Below are 24,357 nucleotides of genomic sequence, written 5' to 3' on the forward strand. Positions count from 1 at the left end.
TCTTGGACCAGATGGTTTCACAGCTAAATTTTATCAGACCTACAAAGAAGAACTGGTACCTATACTGTAGAAATTATTTCACAACATCGAGAAGGAAGGAATCCTCCCCAACTTGTTCTATGAAGCCAATATCACCTTGATACCAAAGCCAGGAAAGGACACAAGAACAAAAGAAAACTACAGACCAGTATTCCTTATGAATACAGACACAAAAATTCTCAATAAAATCCTAGAAAATTGAATCAGCTGCACATCAAAAAAATAATCCACCATGGCCAGGTAGGTTTCATCCCAGAGATGCAAGGATGGTTCAACAAACACGAATCTAGAAATGTGATTCACCACATAAATAGAAGTGAAAACAAAGACCATATGATCCTCTCAATAGACACAGAAAAAGCATTTGACAAAATCCAGGACCCTTTCATGATAAGACTCTTAATAAAATAGGCATAGATGGACCATACCTCAATATTATAAAAGCCATATATGACAAACCCACAGCCAGTATAATACTGAATGGGAAAAATTTGAGAGCACACCACCTTAGAACTGGAACCAGACAAGGTTGCCCACTGTCACCACTTCCATTCAACAGAGGACTAGAAGTCCTAGCCAGTGCAATCAGGCAAGAGAAGGAAATGAAGGATATTTAAATGGGGAAAAAAGAGGTCAAATTATTGCTCTTTGCTAATGATATGATCTTATATCTAGAAAACCCCAAAGCTTCTGCCAAGAGACTCCCAGAAATGATAAATAAATTCAGCAAAGTCTCTGGTTATAAAATCAATATACACAAATCAGTATAATTCTTATACATCAACAACAGTCAAGCTGAGAATCAAATCAAAGTCTCAATACCTTTCACAATAGCAACAAAGAAAATAAAATACTTAAGAATACATTTAACTAAGGAGGTGAAAGATCTCTACAGGGAGAACTATGAAACACTGAGGAAGGAAATCACAGAGGATGTAAACTAACAGAAAAACATATCATGCTCATGGATCGGCAGAATCAACATTCTTAAAATGTCTATAATACCTAAAGTGATTTACAGATTCAGTGCAATCCCCATTAAAATACCAATCAATGTCAGTTTTCACAGCTCTAGAAAAAATATTTCTATGCTTTGCATGGAACCAGAAAAGACCTCGCATAGCCAAAGCAACCTTTAAACAAAAAGAACAAATTGGGAGGTATCAATTTACCAGTCTTCAAACTACACTACAAGGCTATAGTAACCAAAACAGCATGGTACTGGCACAAGAACCAAGACATAGACCAGTGGATCAGAATAGAGAATGCAGATATAAAATTCTCCAAATTTAAGGGGTATACACTGGTATAAGATCTCCCTTTACATAAATATAAGATTCACACAGAAAAGTATTATGACAACATAACTTACATTAACAACAACAACCCTGGCTATTGTTATGCTTTATTACTTTAGCTAGAGGATGCTAGCGAATTTTTTATTTCTCTTCTATTGTTATTGTATTCTGTTCTTCCAATTCACGAGCAAGTATGGTCAACTGCCAATGAAAGGCTCAGATATTTGATAATGGGGATACAAATCACAGGATCGAACTAACTTCTTTTTCAGGACCAATGTTAAAAATTGAATTTGGGGATATTATGTTTGTGATAGTCAATTTAAAATATGAAAATACCTTTTGTAAATATTTAATTCCTACTGGCAAAAAAGAATAAAAGAACCACTGTAAGTGTATTGCTGTCAAGATGCTCAGACCATTCAGTTTTTTACATAGCAGCTTTTTACATCCAAAACATGCTGCTTTTGGACTCTGTGTCCAACATACCAGCACACTGAAGACAAAATTGGATGTGAAATAACAAAAGATTTATATCAAATACAAATAAATATTTCACTAAACTTAGAGTCAGAGAGAGTGGAGGAGACATAATAACTAAATGTTTAATTTAAATCATTGATAGAAATAGTCAGTGTCCTCTTTTCATAAGACACTTGGATTTTATTTGTATTCAAAAGCAATGGTAAATGTCAAATGACTACTAGACCATCCTTCTGAATACAAGAAAATATCACACTGTTTAATTCCCTAAACACAAAAAGTGCTTTCAGAAAAACAAAGATAAAGAGCAGCATGTCTTAGTCACACGCATCAGTTCAAAGACCACAAAATGCTAACAGATACCATGAGCAAAACAGTAAAGTCCCTCAATGACTACATATTTTTAAATTTGGAACTTCAAAAAGAATTGTTTACAGATGAGAACTTTGAAAACCTAGAATAAATCTTATGTATAAAGAACTGAGACAAGTATAAAAGTTTATCTTAATTTGAGGAATTCCTTATTAAAACTATCAACATTAAAGACAGATCCTTGCAATAGGTACTACATATAAAATAATATCTAAAAGTTCCACTATACTTTCATTATGAAAGAACATAATGAGTTTAGTTAAAAAATCAATAATTTGACATATGAATGTCAATTGTGTGTGAAATCCTAGCAATGAAATGGAAAACAGACTCAATAGCCATTTACTTTTTCTTATTTGTACTCACCACTTTTTACTGCAGCAATGATGGAAAAATACATGCATTCAAAAGCTAAAGAAAAGTCAAACAAATGGTCTAAATTTAATAGAAATAGTATTAATATAACCTTCCCCTGAACAAGAAAGATGGTGAAGGGATTAAATGAGAACATGTGTAAAGTGCCTATCAATTACCTGCATAATAAAGGTTACTTTCCTCCCCTCTCTCCTTACAAGGCTCACTATTATCATTAAGTCTTATGTCACCTAAACAGAGTGACCTTTGAGAACAGGAGGGACTCAGTGCCCTACTGTCTGAGACAGTACCAAGTATTTAGTAGGGGGTTAATAAATGTTTCCTGATTTACTGGAGGATAATAATAATGAACAAATGTAAAACAGAAGCTAATTGATAGGCTAAATGCATTAGGGCATTCTAGTGTCCTCTATATGGAAGGTTACTAACCCCTCTCAGCTAAGTGCTGAAATTATAATTAAGTCTGATGGGAAGTCCTAGATTTATACCAATATAATTACAAATATTACTTAGCTTAGTAATATAATATGGCAAGAACAATGAGATGAGTAATTTAGATGATACTGCAAAGTGGGTTTTAATGTTTGAAGCTTCTATTACAGTATACAGGATAAGTGCAAGTAGTGTAATTAAAACCTAAAAGAGCCTGATCTTTAAAAACTCTACTGCTCAACCTCATTAAAATGCATGTTTTCTCAATTAATCCAAACTTTTCCATTAAAAACATAAAAATACGCTTTCATTTCTTGCAAATACATCTCTACAATACATATATTTAGGATCACACCCCAAATAATGATTACAGTTAGTTAAGGAGGGAAAAAATGATTGCAATAGCACTAGGTTTGAGTACATAGAGACTAACAAAGGGAATGAAAGACAAGTGAGGGCTGCCTACTTTTTCATTTGTAAAGTACCCAGTTATGACTAGATAAGCATTTAAAGAGGAAGAGGACTATAAATCCACCCCTCCTCCAACATCTGTTTAAATGATACAAACCTAAGCAAAATGTTTACTTAGGTGATAACCCATATAATCATATACGGACTGCATCTTATTTACCATTCATAGTATCCTCCAGTTAGTGACTCTTTTACACATGTTAGGTGTACAGAAAACTGTGGTGGAACATAATCAATTTATTGTAGAAACACTATTCTTTAAATTCGATGGATCACTAAGAAATTTATCAGAATAATAAGCTAATGTTAAATACCTAAAACCATAAGATAAGGTTTATATATGTTATTTTATTATGAAAAGCTTTTTAAAGATTATTATAAATTGTCATATTACTTCCTATATAGAATATTGATTATAAAGAATTTTACTTTTTAAATTTATATAATTCAATTTTCTTTAGATTTTGATACACTTCATATAGCAAATATTACTCAAAAACAATAGACGCCTCTTATAAATGATGATCATATACCCATTTTAGATGAGTAAATTTTTCAAGAAAAATTTTACTTAAAGTGACGTCAAGGCTGTCACATAATTTAAAGAATAATTCAGGGTAACTTAAGAAAATGTCACTAGAATTCACCACAATTGGGGAAAATGGAGTCTACATGATTTTATTTTTAAAGTATAAAAGGAAATTAAAAGAGAGGGGATGTCTTGAATTTAAAGCATTATCTGACAGAAGCTTAATACATTATTTCTCCTATTTTTAAAAGAATAGTTAAAAGAATAATCTAAATAGGTTCTAATTTTAGATGAAATAGTGCTTTCTATTTTGACAACAAAATATTTTTAGTGGCCTACAGTTTTAAAAAAAATACTTGAAAAGCTATGATCAAAAGAATCCTGTCTCATACCTATATTTACAAACCTACTGAATCAGTAGTGCTAGTGCTACTGTGCAGTTGTTTTCATGATAAAAGTCTACTTTCAAGGGTTTCCTTAGCTTTTTCTTACTTCACGAAATATTTCAAAGAAAAATAGGTTTACAATTATTTATAGGAAAATATTTCCCATTATACACATTTTACACTATGTCATATGACTTCCATTTTTAAAATAAATTATATATATAGAGAGAGAGAGAACAAATGTCATCCTTAGCCAGGCATGGTGGTGAGCGACTGTAGTTTCAGCTACTTGGGAGCCTGAGGTAGAGGATTGCTTGTGCCCAGGAGTTCGAAGCCAGCTTGGGCAACATAGTGAGACATCTCTGAAAAAAACGCCATCCTTAAGAAAGGGTCTAAAAGCACAATGTTTGAGACAGTTTCTGAGAATCATTTTCCCTGAAAAACGAACAGTTAAGCCAGTCATAAAAGTTGCAAAAATATTAAAGTGACAAATAAACAATATATCTTAGACAGATAACAAAGAAAAAAATCCGACAGACTGTTGTTCTATAACATTTGTGTCAAAGCACCTAAAAACTTTGCTTCCCTTATAAGCAATGGATGCATTAAAAGTATAGATCTAGAAGGTTTTCAAAACTTAAACATATCAATTTGAAAAGACATAGATATATTCAATTTTACATAAAGTTGACAGGCCTTGTTAAAATGATAATCAGTATCTGCTACATGTTTTCCTTTGGAAAAGTGTTTTTAAGATGTTATATAGTGGTTACCTGTCATTTATGATCCAGTTCAGACAGAGATTGAGAGAGCTAAGATTCTTGCACCTCTTGACAATTTCCATCACGGTTTCATTATCCAGTTCAGTGATATGACGTAGGTCCAAGCTGGAAAGGTTTCTTAGCTAATGAGATAAAATGAAAGATGAAAAAGGTAAATGCTACATTTACTCTCAAAAATTATAGTTTATTACAAGATAGAGTATCACTGTAAAATATTTAGAATAGATAATAGTCTATTATAGAATCTTTTAATCAAACCTGTTGTTTATTTAATATTTTACATACTAAATTAAAAATGAGTATAGAAATCTATAAATACATGAATGGCAACAAACATTAAAATAAAATGGATTTTATTGCAGAATCATAAAAATCAGAAGTTAGCAATCTACTATCCAATAGGTGGGGAAGCTATTGAATATATAACATTAAGTACATACAATTTGATAAGATTACCCTAATATTATTCAACTTCAGATATTATTTTCATAATTATAATGGTACTTTTATGTTTTCTCACTTTTAAAAGGTAAAATATGAGTAAATGGTTACTTCAGAGATAACTTAGTGGTATTTAATCAATGTACTCCAAATTATACTATTATGGGTGTATGTTTCACCATGAAATAAAATGTTTAAGAAGCAAAGATTTTTCCAGGTACCACTTTCTCCATTTCTTCATTTTCTCAACTCCTTTCTTTAAGTTTCTTGTCTTCTTCGGATGTTTAATCTCCAAAGTAAATTAATGATACCATTTATATAAAGGTGGTACAATCTTAATTATCCTCTTCAAATAAGGTACATTTTCAAATATTAAGCTATTTTTATTTAATAATAAAGAATTAATCTGGAGGTATGTGGTGGACCACACACCCCTCCCACCAAAGATGTCTATACCCTAATATGTTACCTTACAAGGCAAAAAATAATTAGTAGCTGTGATTAAAGTTACGGATGTTGAGATGGGGAGATTATCTCAGATTATCTGAGTAGGCCCCATCTAACCACGTGAGCTCCTCATAAGCAGAGAACCTTACCCAGCTAAAGTCAGGGAGACGTGATGGAAGATACAAGAGACATTTGAATTATGAAGGGGATTCAACCCACTTTTATTAGCTCTGAAGGTGAAGAAAGCGGCCAGGAGCCAAGGAATATGGGTGGCTGTAGAGTTGGGAACAGCCTTCAGCTGACAGCCAGCACAAAATAGGGACCTCAGTCCTACAACCTTAAGGAACTTAATTTTGTCAAAAACCTGAAGGAACAAGAAAATATATTCCCCCCTCAAGCTTTCAGAAAGGAATACCATCCAGGTTACACCTTGAGCTTAGCTTGCTGAGACTCATGTCAGATGGACCTCTTAACTTACAGAATAGTGAGATAATAAATTTGTGCTGTTTTAAACTGTTAAATGTGTATGAATTTCTTATAGCAGCAATAGAAAACTAGTACATAGCATTTCCAGAACCCTGAGGGAGCTCTCCCAGGACTGGCTTGTCTTCTCTAGGCTACTGTCAAATCCTACCATAAGAGGGGGCAGGCTACCCCTGTAGGAAGTAGACTTGCAGGTATAACCCAACTGCTAAAGGCCTCAGAGAAGCGAAACAGCTAAATTCCACCTGAGCGTCAGTTCAGCTTAAACCTCAGTAGAGGGCAGACACTTGAATCTCCCCTGAAAATGTTCTGTATTTCTGTTGTCCAATATGGTAACCACATGCAGCTACTGAGCACTTAATATGTGATCAGTGTGACAGAGGACATGAATTTTTTTATTTAATTATAATTCATTTATATTTAATTTCATGTCTGCACGTGACGAGTGGCACAGCTCTAGAGAATGGTTGTTGGAGGGGTGGAAGGCAAGTCAGCCAGGCAGTACTCATACTCAGTACCCTCTTTCCCCCTCAGCTCACAAAGGGAGAAGTTACACAGAGAGAGAGTTCATACAGAGTCACTATTCATTGCTCTCTGAAGTATCCTGAAGAACTGTGGAGAGAAACACAGAGAACTAAGAGACATAAAGTACAAAAAGGTCCACACCAGTGGGCCTTTCTAATTGAGAGAAAACTTCTGTAACATTGTCTTCTAAGCATTGGTGAAGAGAGAGATTCAGGAAACCTTTGCTGCAATCGGCTTATCAGGCTAGATGTTCAAGAAAGTCACATCCAGTCCAGTGTAGAACTCAGGAAAATGACTCTTCAGAATGGAGGCAAGACCAGGAAAGAAGAAATGGGTTCTGACAAAGTTCTTGTTTAAGTCACCACATGATAAGGGCTTTACCAACATCAGCACATAATTGGTACTTAGCAACCAAAGCATACCGTAAGGGAAGAGACTCACTCTTGTTAAAATAAAACAGACCATTCTGGCTGTCTCAGCAGCTCCAGGCAACTGACCAGTCAGAACCTGGATAGACTCCTTCAGTTTCTCCTTCCTCAAAGATCTCCTTACTCTAATAATAATAGTGAACACCAAGCCCAGGGATCAAAGGTGAGCCGTTTGGGCTCTCAAGTTCTGCCCCAAACATAGCTCCTGATCCCTATGTCTTACCTCTCACTGTAGCTAATTTTTTTTAAGTATCTAAAGAGACAAAAAAAAGCAGGAACTATATGGAAGATAAAATAAATAGCAAAATAAGTTTCTGTAATCCTTCTGACCTCACTAAAATTCACTTAAGGAATCAAAGGGCTCATGCATGTGCTCCTTGCTATGTTTTCTTCCCTCCTAATACCTGACCTATCTCCATGTGGTGGGCACAGGAATTGATGTCATCCACAGTCATGGCTGGGCTTGGGGCAAAGTGGAAGGCTATGAGTTCAGTGTCAATGCCTTTTATGAATAGGAGACATGAGGATTATGGAGTAAAATGGAAAAAAAAAAAAAGGAAGAAACAGAAGTAAAGCCAAATAGCACAAGTCTCAAAGTCTCAGTGTTTTGTTTTGTTAATTATATTTGTTGTTGTTATTTTTCATGAGAGGTAGGAAACTAATGGTCTGGAAGCAGCCATGGAGAGCAGAGGATCCTGGCCCCACCTTCTGACTCTGAGAAACACAGTGAGAAAATAAACAGGTGTGGTGGGCAGATTCCAAGATGACCCCAATAATCCATACCCTAGTATAACATCTACCCCTTGAGTGTGGCAAGACCTGTGAATAGGGTAGGATATTCTCATAACAAAGCAAAGGTAAAGGGATTTTGCAGCAGGAATTATGGTCCCTCACCAGCTGGCATTGAATGAATCAAAAGTGAAAGTATCCTGGGTGGGCCTGACGTAATCAGTTCAGCCCTTAAAACGGGTCTAGAGGTCAGAGAGATTCCCCTGCTGGCCCTGAAGAAGTAAGTGGCCATGTTGTGAGAAGGACTGTGAGAGGTCTCCAGGAACTAAGATCAGCAAGAAAATGGGGACTTTAGTCCTACAACCACAAGGAACTAAATTCTTCCCAACAACTATGTGAGCTTCAAAGAGGAACTGAGCTCTAGAAAGAAAACATCCCTAGTTGAGAACCTGACTGCCTTGTGAGACCCTAGGCAGAGGGCCCAGTTAAGCCAGGTCTGGACTCCTGACCCACAGAAATAGTGAGATGATAAATGTACATCGTTTTATGCTGCTAAATTTGCAGTAATTTGTTGCGCACCAATAGAAAACTAATACAGGAGGACTGCAAGGTTGGCTAGCCACATGTAAAAGACTGAAACAGAACCCACGCCTATCACCTATCACAAAAATCAACTCACAATGGATAACAGACTTAAACCTAAGACATGAAACTATAAGAATTCTAGAAGAAAATGTTGGAAAAACTCTTATAGACATTGGCCTAGGGAAAAAATTTATGAAGAAGACCTCAAAGGCAATCACAGCAACAACAAAAATAAATAAATGGGACCTGATCAAATTAAAAAGCTTCTGCACAGCCAAGGAAACTATCATGAAAGGAAACAGACAACCTACAGAACGGGAGAAAATATTCGCATGTTACACATCCGATAAAGGGCTGATAACTAGAATCTATATAGAACTCAGGAAAATCAGCGAGAAAAAATCAAACAACCCTATCAAAAAGTAGGCAAAGGACATGAACAGAAACTTTTCAAAAGAAGATAGACTAATAGCCAACAAACATATGAAAAAATACTCAACATTTCTGATCACCAGGGAAATGCAAATCAATACCATAATGAGATATCACTTAACTCCAGTGAGAATGGCCTTTATCAAAAAGTCCCAAAACAATAAATGTGGGTATGGATGCGGAGAGATAGGAACACTCATACACTGCTGGTGGGACTGAAAATTAGTGCAACCTCTGTGGAAAGCAATATGGAGATACCTCAAAGAGCTACAAGTAGAACTATCATTTGATCCAGAAATCCCATTACTGGGCATCTACCTAAAGGAACAAAAGACATTCTGTAAAAAAGACATCTGCACTAGAATGTTTATAGCAGCACAATTCACAATTGCAAAGATGTAGAAACAACCCAAGTGCTCATCAATACATAGGTGGATTAATAAAATGTGGTATATATATACCATGGAGTTCTACTCAGTAACAAAAACCAATGGTGATCTAGCACCTCTTGTATTATCCTGGATAGAGCTAGAGCCCATTCTACTAAGTGAAGCATCACAAGAATGGAAAAATAAGCACCATAAGTACTCACCATCAAATTGGTATTAACTGATTTCACTGACGAACAGTTAAGTGCACATATATCAGTAACATTCACCAGGTGTTCAGCTTGTGGAAGCGGGGAGGAGGGAATGGGTACATTCACACCTAATGAGTGCAGTGTGCACCGTCAGGGGGATGGACACGCTTGAAGCTCTGACTCAGGTGGGGCAAAGGTAATAAATGTAAGCTAAACATTTGTATCCCCATAATATGCTGAAATAAAAAAAATTAAAAAAAAAAGAAAACTAATACAGAAGGGCTGCAGGGGATATCTTTGAAGAGAAGCCAGGCTTCACTTAAGACAAGGGGAATATCCTTGGTCACTTTCAGCACTGAGGCTCACTGTCTCTCTTTAGTTGCATATGTTCACAAAAGCACAGAGTGAGATGCTTGGTCCATTCTGCCTTCTTCTCTATGTTTATCTTTAGCTGCCAAGGAAGTAATTCCTGGAAGACAGTTCTGATATGGCCACTCGTTAGCTCCATATTAGGTGAGAGAGACAGAGAGAGACAGAGACACAGAGAAAGGTGAGGAGGTATTGCTAAATTCCTTAAAACAACCTTACTCATGGGAAGATGGGTTTAAAGGAAACGCTTCAAGGAAATGTTTGCATAGCTGCTGGCTTTTACTTTATTCATACTTTGTCAACAGTCACATGCTTCCATATAGATCTTAATACCACAAGTTAGCTTTCTTTTTATTTTCCCTAAAGTTTTATCTTTCATAAGATTTTGCACTGGGGCTAGAGAAGTGGCCAAAATGGTTTCACTGGTCAAGTTTTCTTATCCTTGATTGAGCAAAGTTGAACCTGTACATGTCAAGGATCTGAGTCACTGTTAAATGTGATATTCCTTTTACTAATGTTCCCCACACTTCCATTTTCTATCTAAAAATCATCATTTTTTAAACCAGATTATCTTTACAGTTAGCTTTCTTTACAGGACATTTTTGATCCCCATACCCAAAAAGTTTTTGTCACTATTGGAGATGTACTGTTCCAGTAATATATAAAGAATCAAACAGCCCCTTTGAGCTGCAGATGCTGGGTGGCTTGCTAGGCGCATGTGCTGATAGCAGTCCCATGTTGGTACCACAGCAAAATCAGAAATAAATACCCTAAGTGGACCCAAAGGGCTGCTTGAAAATACTTTGATGTATGACTATTAAACCTATAAATGTTAAGGATTAATTTTGCTGTCTATAATCATATGCATATGTGAACTGCTGTAGATAGCCATGCATAATACACATATAACATCATTTTATTTTTCTAATTACTCATTATTATAGTCTCTAGGAAGACGCAAAAATTATAAAAGTTTTATGCAGTCACATAAATATCTCCTACAGAAGCATATTCTGGGGTATAGCACAGCTCCTGACATGGACTTTCTATTTGAATTCTTTTCATATCTCTCAGCTTCCTTCATTGTAAAGTATCTCTTCACCACAGCAATGTGAATGTGCTTAGTGCCACTGAACTGTACACTTAAACATAGTTAAAATGGCAAACTCTACATTAAGCATATTTTACCGTGATAAAAAAACATTGCTTCATCAACCAGAAGATGGTGAGAGCATACAATAAAAATTCTGCAGGGAAGAAAATTTAAAGTTTCTTGTGCCAGTTCAGTCCCTCATAGTAGGAAAGATAACTGAGGATCAAAGAGGTTGGAATAACTTACTGAAGTGCAAATAATGGAGAGAGAGATGCCAGCAAACCTAAAACTGTTTTGTAGACTTATGAAAATACAAAGACATTTTCTAGAACTAATCTACAGGAGGAAGTAATAATTCCAGCTACTATCCGTATGTGACAAGATTCTAATTCTAGTTGACTTTTGAACTTTTTGTAACCCTATATGCAGGCCCACTCCTCAGTGTCAGGCAGATCAGATGACGAAAGTAAGCCACTTCTGACTGTTTCTGTCCTCTATTTACTGTCCATGAATTGAACATTTCTTACTCTTTCAATTGAGCACAAATGCATCCAAGAGGAAACGCTTTTATCTTGGCTCTCATACTCCAGGATTCTACTGAGAACTTGAAGAGTATTTTACTCTCATTTTTTCGTGAGCTGACAGTCACTATGTTCACACGGCCTTCCCTATGACCATTTTGGCCAACTCAGCTTGAAATATGACAGTATCCAAAGGCAGTTTCAGGAAAGTAATTCCCAGTAACCGGCATCATTATAAGAAACAGACCTAGAGCCTCCATGGGATGTGGCATTTTTATTCAAAACTCCAGAAACAGCTCTGTCGAATTCATCACATTCCTTCCCCTGCTATGAGAATTTCATTACAGTGCCCTCCAGTGTTTCATAGAACACTACCTAAAGTAATCTTTCATAGTCTGAAACAGATAATTACATTTAGCAAACTGACATTTTAATTAAACTTACTTTCCTTATAATTCACTGGTAGTCTTGGGTTATACAAATCACAGAGGAGTTGAATAAGCAAAGCCTTACAACCAAGATCTAAATGCTTCATTCCAATTTTCAAACGTTCAGTAAGGTATTTTTTTTAAATACCCAAGTCAGAATGTAGAATGTAGGTAATCACCTTTCAGTTTGGTGCTGCTTTTATTATTAAAAATATGACTTCTAACTAATTCATGTTAAGAACTAAAATCAGTCAATGATTGGTATGGCTATGTATGTACTTAAATATAAAATGAGATACTAAAATGTTACCTAGGAAACACGGGCTTGGAGGGTTATAAAAAGACCTCAAATGGCTTCCAAATTTTCTTAAGACCCTAGAAAAGTAAAAATGAAATAAAACCCTCAATTATACAAGCTGACTACAGAGAATGAACCAACAAAAGAAGACTCATGGCAGCATGGTTCTTCCACCATTTCAATCTACTGGGGATAACTGATGTGAGACCAGCGGGAAGTGATAATTTTTGGAAAGAACAAAAACTTCTGTATAATTAAATATGTGCAAATGTCAATTAGTATATAAATTCTTCTTGCCAGCACTGCAGATATTGGCTTTATTGGGACCAGGTTTCTAAGCACTCAGTTGTAATCTTTAAAGAGCTAAGTCAAGGGTTAAGACAAGCCTTGCTGATGAAGGCATTACTGGGGCTCTAGATCAGCACCACACTCACCTGCCAAACACCTGTCAGACTGTCGGGATGGAGACCCAGGGAGAGCCCAAGGCAGAGGAAGATAGAAAGGTCAGAGAAAGTCAGTTATGAGAAAATTGGGGAGAGCTGCCTATTAAGGGCAAGGAGAGAGACTGAAGGAGAAAGGGAAGGGGGCTGTAGCGTAGACTGTGTAGGGTAAATATAGGGGGGAAAAAGTAAAGAAATGAAGACTGCTGGGAATGGTAAAAAACGGGGGCATAGAGAATTTCTGTCCCCACGCATAGAAGACTTCCACACCTTGACAGGGTCTGACATCTACACTTAGAGAAGAACGTGGTTGGGCAAGGGAGGGAACACATAGCATCCCTCCTACTCATCAACTAGACTTGAAGCTCAGTTTGGTGAAGGCTGGCACTCAAGTAGAAAAATGGTAATAAAAAGCTAAATAAGCCACATTTAGGACATCAGGCAAGTCCTTCCCAGCATCTCACTGAACTGAGAAAGAACATCAGCGTGGAATTGAAAATCTCTTTTAAATTGCCTTAAAGCTTGGCAGAGACAATAAAAATTGCCAATACTATCCATGAAAACAGGACTTCCCGGGCCTTAGAATCCACAGCCGCTATCATGTCAATTCGCAGGCACCTCCTCTATGTCTTCCCTTTCACCCACTGCCTTGCCAATCACACTGGGCTTCGTCTCTGCATTAATTTCAAATCCAAGGCCTGTTTAGTTCTACCATTCACCTACTATATCTGACATCTTTCTCTACTTTATTCACATTCTGTTTTGTTTTCTAGTACACTTTACTGTCCTGCTTCTCAGAGCTGTCCCTTCTAACTCCTTCTTGCCACAGCACCAGCCAGATTAATCTTCCTTAAGCAACTTTAATCATATCTCCCATCCTCTCCAAAGTCTTTAGGAAACAAAATATTGCTGCAGCAAAGAGGAAACCCAGGGCTTCCAAATCAAGGCCCTTCACTGCCCATCCCTACCATTCCCTGAAATCTGTTAAGCTAACCTGAATCTCTTTCCCCAGATTTTGAGAAGTTGTTCTTACTGTGCTCAGTGAACTGTGCTCATTATTTTAAAACTGCTCTCATTTCACTCATTTTACTCAGTAACTTGGAAGTGTCTCTTTTCCTCTCCCTTCCACTTATTCAACTGACTGGTTCAAATCTCATATTTTCCACAAAGCCTCCTTGATTACTTTAGAAAAGGGGAAAAAAATAAAGTCTCGGAAATATACTTGCCTTAATGCAAATTATTAACCAGGCAGTTCCCAACATAGCTATGCCCTTTAAATGGGGAATCATTAATTGGCAACAGCTGCCAAGGGACCACGGCACCACCTTTCCTTCCTGTTACAACTACTCAGGAGTGCCATCTTCAACTTCTTCATCTCCTTCATCTTCCCTTCACTGTTCCCTTCCTCCTCCCCAACCAGCCTTTTCCTAGGCTGTGCTGCTCAGGATGAATCCCTCTTTGTAAACATTTGAAATCTACTCTTACTGCTTAAGCTGGTCCAAATCTGAGTCTCTGATGCAGTAGTTGATGTGCCTCTTCATTCAATCATTCACATTCATTTAAATGTTTCCTGACCCCTGGCTCTAACCTTGGCTACATGCTAGGGTCACTGGGGAACTTTAGAAGAAATACTAACTTCCAGGCCCCATCCTTAGAGATTCTGATCTAACTGCCTTGGGACAGGGCAAGTCCTTAGTATCTCTGAAAAGTATATCCAGTTGATCTCAGCCTGGACTGGGAACCACTTCTCTAGTGCAGAACAATTGATATTTAAACCCAATTACCGAAAGTGTAAAAATAATTTGTACAGCTCAGTCTATTTAATCACTCAAAAAAGAATGCAGATGGTATTATTTATGCAGTAACTATTGATTGGGCACCTACTATGTACCAGGAACTATTCCAGCTGCTAAAAATACAGCAGGGAACAAAACAAACAAACATCCCTGTTCATAGGGTACTTATATTCCTAGTTAGGGGGTGGGGGCAATAAATAAATAAACAGATTATTTAGTATGTTGAAAGTCTTTCAGTCCTAGAGAGAAAAATAAAGCAAGGCAAGGTGGGTGGAGAAGAGAGAGAAGGAAGATGGGGTGCAATTTTAAATAGGCAGTCAAAGGTTATCTCATTGAAAAGATGATATTTGAGGAAGGATTTAAAGGAGGTAAAGGGCGAACGAAATCATGTTGATGTCTAGGGCAAGAGTTAGTGCAGTGCAAAGGTCCTGAGATGGAAACTGGCCTAACATTTTGGAAGATTAGTAAGAAGCCACAGGTGCTGCATCAGAGTGAATGGAAGACTATGAAGAGACTATCATGGTCAAAGAGGTGAGTGAGGAAGGGAAGATTACAGAGGGCCTTTGTAGGCCTGTAGGAATTTTAGCTTTTGTTCTAAAGAATTTAGGAGCCACTGGAGAGTTTTAAACAAGACTGTGCCATGATCTATCTTATATTTTTAAATGATCGTGCCAGCTTCTGTGTTGAGTCTAGAACATAGAAGCAAAAGTGGAAGCAAAGAAAGGCTATAATGAATTAATCTAGTGAAGAGATACCAGTGACTTGGGCCACAATGACAACAGCTGGAGACGATATGAAATGATCAGAATCTGGATATACAATTTTTGAAAGTAGGATCAATAGAATATTTGCCAAATAGGTTAGGGGGCTTGAAAGAAAAAGAGGAGTCAAGGATGATTCCAAGGTTTTTGGTTTGAGCAACTAGAAGGTACTGTTGCAACTAACCAAGATAGTTTGCGGGCAGGTAGGAAAGATAGTTTTGTTTTGAATATGCTATGTCTGAGATACCTAGATATCCAAGGAGAGATATCAAATAAACTTACGAGTCGCCAACATATAAATTGCATTTACACTTCTAAATTTTATTTATAATTGTATTAGTTATATATAAATGTTAAATTTATTAAGTTAGCTAGGTATAAACAGTAGTTTTACAATTTATAGTGAATGAAAAAATAAATTAATTACCTGATTAAATTAATATGCAGACATACATACTCACAGCAATAAAATTGCATAAAATCTAGGCCAACTCTACAAACATTACATTAACAGCAATAGTGTCCCCAAGCCACCTAGGGCAGTTATAAGACTAGATTCATTTCTTTAGCCTATCAAAGCATAATTTAGCCTTCAAAGCCCCAGTGAACACCCTCTGTATAGCCTCCTGGGATGCCCACATTCAGAGGAGGAAATTCTGACCTCTGTACAACCACTAGTGTTGCTCTTTTTTTAATAATTTGGTCTAATTAAGTGTATGTTCCTCCCACTAGAGTCAAAAACAAGCTACTGCCGGTCAGGACCATATCTTATTCATCTTTGTGTTACCAGCACATAACGCAGTACTAGGCACAAACACATTTATTAAATGCTTATTACCGAATGACTAAATTTGAAATCGGTATCAAAACTTTAGAGACAACTTTATTCATTTAAGTTTGCAGAAATCAGCGCTCCATTCTTTAAACTACATCAAATGCTGGACCTGCAGCTCTGATGCTACATGCTTTTAAAAAGTGTTCTATTTGAACATAAACTTAAATAATATGTAAATATTAAATAATAAAAAACAACATTCTCATTCCACACAATTAAAGGTCATCTCAGAACAAGAATCATAATGAGTTCTCTATTTACATATTTGTTCTTCAAATGCAGAACATTTTTTTTAAAGCCTCTGTAAGTTGTCAGAGTTTTGAAGTATATGTGGCAGGAATTTTGAGTAGTTCACCAAAATTTTAATCACCGTCTTTTGCTGCAGAAATGTGAATTTGTTAATTGGATTTCTGCTCCTTAGTATACCAATTCAGAATGGATGCTCTGCTCTTCCTTTTTCACTCTGGCAGGCAGCACAGTCTCTAATTGACTTTTTTCTAGGATTTTTCTTTCCACCAAATCCCTTTCTTTTCTCCATATAAGATTTCTAGAGCTCACAAAGAACTACAAACAGCACTTAAAGTTAGCAGCAGTAAGCAGCCTTGTCACTTTTTTACCCAGCAGGGGCTAAGAACCAGAATTTCTCTTTAATTAAGAAATAAAATATTCACACTGTTCCACTTAAGTAAGAAAAAAATCAAAGCTTAAATAAATTAAGGGTAAATTAAGTCAAATGTGAATGCAAGCAAGGAGAGGCTGCTTCAACTAATTGGAATGGTTGTGTACTTCTTTCATTTCCTCATACCAAGTTCAGCAATCTACAAAAAAAGAAACAGTTCACAAAATTTGGAACCAGTTTCAGTCACTTGCACCCACATGTATCACACCTCAAAGGGTCAAAAGTTTTGGAAATATATTCCAAATGAAAGTTTTACAACTTATTTTTAAAAATAGTGAAATAACTAAAATGCCATTAGCCCAAGACAAAAGCTTATCATATCCAAGCCAAGTGACCTGTACATTGGCCTCTTGATCTTATGCTGTCTATTAAAGCAAAAGTCAAACCATTTCACTTTTTATTTCTAAATGTATTAAGCTGAAAAACAAAGGAATGACATTAATAATTTTTAAATCCATTTTCTGGCATTCCAAAAATGTTACAGAAATGTTGTACCTATTCTCTAAAATGTCTTTTTTTTTTTTTCCTCCTGGTTTAGAATATGCAACTGGGACTTATCTTCCCATCAAAAATCTCTTAGTTTTACATTATCATATATGGGTCTCAGCTTAGAGCCAAAGCTCAGAGTAAAGAGTGCCTATATCTTAATTTCACAAATTAATCTTCCTGTTCTATGACTAGGCATCGTATCAAAGAGTATATCAGAAACTTTGAGCCAAAAAGCTGTGGTGCACAGGATTATAACAACCAACAACCACCCATAAGCTCTGGGCCTTCTACACTACCATAAAAAGATTCCCTAATATGTGGAGAAACACCATGAGGTCCCTGTGAACAGGTCACTACAGCTTCTCTCTGGGGTTTACTGCAAAGGTCTAGAGCACCCTAAATCACCCTAGAAGAAACCAGATAATCTAAGCATACAGCAGCAGCTTTCTCTCCTTCCAATCTTGAAGCCATTTTTATGAGAAGAAACATTCCAAAATGCATACATAATTCTCTGCCTTATTTCTGCCCTAAATTTCCCAAAGAAAGCCCTAAGTCTAATATAAACAATCTAAAAAGGAAGCAGTCAGATCACCCACACTAGTGAGAAAGGAGTCACAGAATTTGGTCCTAAAAGAAATCACAATGTAGGTCTAAAAAAAATAGAACTTCTTCCCCAATCTTTGGCATTACACTTGATTTAATTATTCATGGTTATTACCAAAGTTCCCTAATCACTTGTGATAGGTAGTGAAGGAATGAACACTTTCCAGGTGAAAAAAAATCTTAGAAGAGTCATACTTTTAAAGGGGCATGTGAAGATTAATACTCAAAGTCCAAGTCGATAACTCTCCCAAAACAGAATTAGATCTCATTTGTTTTAGTTAGTTTTACCTTGTTCTACAAAACAGTTTCAAGAAGCAACACCATTTGGTTTACAAAGTATTTAAATTTGGAATTAATAAGTTTTAGTCACCAACTCTTCTAATCACACTCAGTGTTAAGAGCTGGAAGTGAATGACCTAAAATTCTAAGTTAATGACTATGATAAAGCATATAGATAGTAAATCAGTCATCAGTTAATAAATGATAATCAGAAAGAAGGTCTTTGTGCAGTTTTCCTTGATATTAAATAACACTGAACAGGAAATTATGTTATCATTAAAGTAGATAATACAAATTTTTTGAAGATGAGAAACAAAATTTATAGCTTTGATTTATATATTAAAGCACTACCTTCTGATTCAAAGAACTGTCCTTTTGTAATACTGTTCTCTCAACAAGTTTTGAACACCTATGAGTTCAAAAGCTTCAACAATTGAAATGAAATTTTAAATGACAATAACTAGTGTACATCTAAGGTAAAACTTTAAATATCAATTTACCATTTACCTTAATATTATAGAAGTATTGACATAACATATTTTATTTTTAATTGTCAATTAAAACCATCCAATATATAGCTTCAAATAACTAGAACCAATAACCAATAACTCAAATAACTAGTTCACAACAGTTAACTTCTTCCTTACCCAAATATTTTTCTTTATATTTGCCTCTGAGGATTGACAATATAGATTATAGCATTGAGAAACATCTCAACTTTGTTCTTGCTAGGAGCATGTGTGAAAACTATCTTTCTATAATTAAGCAGCTAACCCTCCATCCTGTTCTTGGGACTCACCATGACCTTGCAGCTTTATTATTCTTAATCATCATGTAACTGGCTGCTCTTACTTGTCGAGTTACATCTTGTGTGGATGCAGGAAAGCAGTATAGCCAGCAGTAGTCTAAGGAAGGGTCAGGTCTAATTTAAATCTTATATTATGTCCAATTCTCTGCTTTGTTCTTTGATCCCAATTGTTACAATACTCTCTGAAATGAAATAAATACCAGTTCTATAGTCTTAAATGTGTTCTCATGTAAGAAACTCAGAATGACAGAAAGGAAGATGTATCAGTAAGGGTCTCACCAGGAAAAGAGAAACCACTATAAAAAAATGAAATTGAATGAAGGGAATTTCATTAAGGGAATTGCTTATTCTTGTGAAGGAGAAGCTGAGAAGACAAACTGGAGATGGTAGTGTAAGCCAGAGATTTAGCAACAGCAGGAAACCACCAGTATTCCACAGCTGAAGAGACAAAAAGAAGAGTCGGTGTACTGGAACCCACAGGCCACAGTGAGCTGATACAAGGTGGAGCTAAGAAGATCCAGTCCTGGAGCCATGGAGGAGACAGAGACGAGCTATTCCCTGAAATGCTACCTGAGACAAAGAGGGAGGGAGAGAAATATCATTGCTTTTCCCTCCCTTTGGTCTTCCTGTCTTCTACTATATACTGCCTGCCAAGTGAAGCCATCTATAAAATATAGATACAGAAGAGTAGGCTTAAAGAGAAGAAAGGTACCAAGCGTTAACAAGCTTAGGATCAGCATGAAGCAAAAGGAAAGAAGGAGGGAGGGGGCACAGGTTTCCAATAATGAAAAGAAGTAGAGTCAATCTAATGGGAGTTCTTTATAATAACTCAGAAGCAGGAGTAATTGTCAGAGTATTCCTATACCTTGCCTGAGAAACCCACGGTGCTGATCAGCTTCGTTTTCTTCTTTGAGCCAGATGAAAGCTGTAAAGTTCTAACTCGAGCTGCTTTGTCAGGCACAGGGGTATTGTTTCATTCTTAAAGATTCAAGATTGATAGTCAATTGCATGTTCAAAACTCCTTCTGATAAAACACAATAACCAAGCATTTTCCTCTGGTGAATAACAGAAAGCTCCAGTGGGAAGATTTTCTTGGGAAAAAAAAATATTGATGGCCAATCATCCCACTAGGATACAATCAATTGAACATAAGTCTACAGTTGGGGAAGCAGCTATGCTCCTGAAGGTTTTGTAAATACACTGTGATCAACAGCTTTTGTGTAAATGCCTGTAATGCCTCTGGGTGGGAGAGCAAACATGTAAGGAGCTTTGCCTTTAGTCAAGGTACTCTACTGGACTCTATTATTGAGTGAGTGTATGTACAGAAGAGGGAGTTCAGAACCAAACTATAATCCAAAAATTATTATCGAAAATAATGAGTAATAATATGGAGGCCAAAATTCTGATTCCAAGCTAAAATTTCACAACACTCTACTGTCTCATAAATAACTTCTAACTAATAGAGAGTTACTATGGGAATGAATTCCCTATTTTCAAAGAATGTGCATGCAATAAAAACACAACACAATTTATCTTCCTTTTGGTATACAAGAGCCCCTTTAGAATCTTCTAGATCACCATTATAAACATTACACAATGTTAAACAAATATGTAAAGAAAAATCTGATTCTTTGGATTCACTATGATTGACAATCGGCATGGTGTGGGTGTGTACTGTGTTGAAGTATGTATGTGAATGAATAAATAATATGTACCACACAGACACTTCCCTGGGACTGACAAGACCTGCCCAGGTGCAGGGAAAATAATGCTTAAGCAAGATAATTGAATTAATTAAAAATAAAACAAAGTTAAGTATTTTATAAATGTACAAAACTATTGACTGAATATCACTGTCAATGTTTTTAATCAATTAAGTATGCTTTTTAAATTAGTTGAATTCTATTTCACTCCGTAATTCTCAATATATATTTACTTTAAATTAAAAAATGATATCTGCTTTTTTTCTCAGTGGTATACACCCTCATTAAATTAAATTATTAATTTATTCTCATTAAGCGCCAAATCTGGTTTCTCTAATTTGGGCAGTCTGTTCTGTTGATTTTGAAATGGGGCCCCATCCATGTTCAATATCACTCTTTATGTATAACCCGTAAGACTGAATAGAGTCACACTGATCCTCAAATACAATTTCTGTCACAAAATAGTGTGAATGAATTTAAAAGTATAAAAAAGAACGAAAGCAATGTCTCATAATATCTTTCTTGGATAAAGACTGACCTCATGTGTTAGAGACCAGATAAAATAGAGTTGAAATCATTTTTTACAAGAGTATTTTCAGCAAAATCCACAATTTATGACATGTGTGATAAAAATTCAGGAGTAAACAGAAGACAATATAAGCAAAGTAAAACAATATTTAAAATATAAAGCCATGATTCAAGAAAAGATCTTTCAAAAACGATTATCAATTCTCTTCATTTTATAAATATTTATATATTTATATGAAAGCCTGAAGCAACCATTTTATCAAAGGATAGGTGCCACAAAGGAACACATTGGTTCATTTTATTTGTTAGGACTTTCACAAACTGAGTCATTTGAAAGATGATTTCATTTATTTTACTAGTGTTATACTGATACATCTTGCTACTGCAGTTGCTAAAATGAAAATGTAGCACAAACAAATATACAACTAAAGTGTGAGTAACAGACTCATAAAATATAAAAAGAATATCCTTGCTGAGCAGGTATTATCACTTAACAGACTAGAAAAATAAATGTGATAAGTTACTATAACTTATATAGACATTACACTAATTTAGAAAAATAAAAAATCAAACTCACTAATTTGGACAATAATAATAAGATAGAAGACTATACAGTAGCCTTTCCTTATTCATGGGGGAAACAATCCAAAACCCTCAGAAGATGTCTGAAAACCCAGTATATAATATTGAACTCTACATAAATCGCAGGTTTTTTCTATGTAGTAACAGGAGGGTAGTATATGTAGCATGGTACACTGGACAAAGGGATGATTCATATCCCGGGCAGGAAAGAGTGGGGACAGCAAGAGATTTCATCATGCTACTTAGAATGGCACGCAATGTAAAACTTATGAAGTGTTTATTTTTGGAATTTTCCATTTAATAGTTTTGGACCATAGTTGAATACGGATAACTGAAACCTTAGAAAGCGAAACTGCAGATAAACGGGGGAATACTGTATTCCCCTAATTCAGTGTATTGCTACAATAGGAATTTTTCAAAATGATTCTTAAAATACTAGTTGTTCAGTATGTTAAATAATTAAACAACCCTTAAGGGGTCAGCAAGGAAAGGAAAAAAAACAATGAAGAGCAAACAAACATAATTATTATTAGTTTTAACATTCAGCACCGGTATACAGGTAGAAAAAAAGGGCCATAAAGTTTTAAAATAAGATTTATTTTCATAAAAATTATTTTACATTATTATTTTGATGAAAGAATATGAGTGGATCAGGATGAAAAAGTTATGAGAAACTTTTATACATCATGATGAATATTTTTCTAATCAATTTTTTTTTTAGATTTTCAACTGTTTCTTGAGTTATGTGCTAAGCACTCTTCCTCATACAACCCTAGAAGTAGGCAGATGCTGTTATTATCTTTATTTTACAGATGGGGGAATCAAGGTAGAGAATTAGGTGATTTGCCCACAGTCAAACAATTAGCAGTCATACCAAGGTTTGTTGGCCTTGGCAAACTTCTAAGAAAAAAAATCAATTAATGGATCACACCAGGCCTAAAATAATCATCACCTAGATTTTCAACACTCATTTTTGGCTCAACCCTTCACTGCTGCTGAAAGACTAAAAAGAACCCAAAACATCGTCATCCGACAAAACCATTTCATAATACTATACTCACTGGGTGATAATTCAGTAGAGAATATTTCAGAGCTAAATGAACTTAAGAATATATTTTCCACATCTCAGAATATCACTCTAGCACCTATAATTAATCAGAAACAAATGAAGAGATAATCTAGGACGAAACAGCAATATCACCCTTTAAGTAGTAAAATAGTATGTTCTTCCTTTAGAATAAGGCATTCTAAACTAGTCAGTTGTTTGGAAATTTAAAAAGCGAGAAAGTTCATCTTTCATTTTTAGTCTCTGAATAAACAAAAAAAGATGAAAATTGAGTTAGCTGCATGAATGAACATTCTTTCAGTCACTTATGTTAAATCGACTGAAAAAAAATCAATTTTGTTTTCCTTTAAAAACATTTTATATTTTTAACCATAGGCATTTTTAGAATACGTGGTTTTTAAAAAAGTTCTTTAAATGTGATTATGGCCCAAGAAACTATCACAAGTTTTGTTTAGCTGCCTGTTACCTTCCTAAGGAACTCTGCTTTTAAAAACAACATCAACAACAAAACTTAACCAAATTCATATCCAACATATCCCAAGAATTCAATTAATGTTTATAAACTGAATAACTGAAGCAACAAGATCTGATGTACCACCAGAATTAACATTATTAACTAATAAACACAACTTTAAAATATATCACCAATCTAAAAAGGAAATATGTATCTACCTCTAACTTGAGACAAACATAAAATTTTTATATGGTATATAATAATCAACTTTTGGCAAAAATTCTTCACCATCTTTCTTAATGGTCATTATAGGTCTTCTTGACTACTGATTTAAATCATTTAAACTGATCTGATATGAATCAATTTACAATGGATCTATGCCATTAAACTGATGAATTTATGGCATTTCGGAGGCTTGCGCTCCAACTCCATACAAAAATAACTTGCCATTTTTGACATTTTGGACTCTACAGGTCCATTCAATTGATTTTTAAATCAATATTCTATGTTAATACATATTATCATTCATTATTATCCTGAGCATTTTATGTGTCATATATTCTTGAAAAAATATAATACTGAATTGTATAATTGTATCATGTTAGAGTAACACCAACATTTTCAACTTTTTGATGCTTCAAAAGTTTTTTATTATCATGGAAATTTTTAAATATAAACAAAAGTATTGATAATAATATAATAAATCTTCATGTCCTATAACCTAGTTCAATTATTATTTTGTCATTTTTTGTTTTCTTTATTGGACTAATTTTTTCTTTTTCTTCTTTTTATCCCCTTTGTAACATTT

The 24,357-nt window shown here is 35.3% G+C and overlaps 1 protein-coding gene across 1 annotated transcript in view; it reads right to left on the reverse strand.

Moving 5' to 3' along the window:
* Positions 1 to 24,357, reverse strand: part of FBXL17 (F-box and leucine-rich repeat protein 17) — a 533,407-nt gene that overhangs the window by 340,595 nt on the left and 168,455 nt on the right. Inside the window, exon 6 of the mRNA XM_012647377.1 lies at positions 5,159 to 5,289. Within this exon, the coding sequence (XP_012502831.1) occupies positions 5,159 to 5,289 (131 nt within the window). The remainder of the gene's footprint in view (positions 1 to 5,158; positions 5,290 to 24,357) is intronic.

The sequence above is a fragment of the Propithecus coquereli genome, unplaced genomic scaffold, assembly GCF_000956105.1.
Source record: "Propithecus coquereli isolate 6110/MARCELLA unplaced genomic scaffold, Pcoq_1.0 Scaffold265, whole genome shotgun sequence".
In the NCBI taxonomy this organism is placed as follows: domain Eukaryota; kingdom Metazoa; phylum Chordata; class Mammalia; order Primates; family Indriidae; genus Propithecus; species Propithecus coquereli.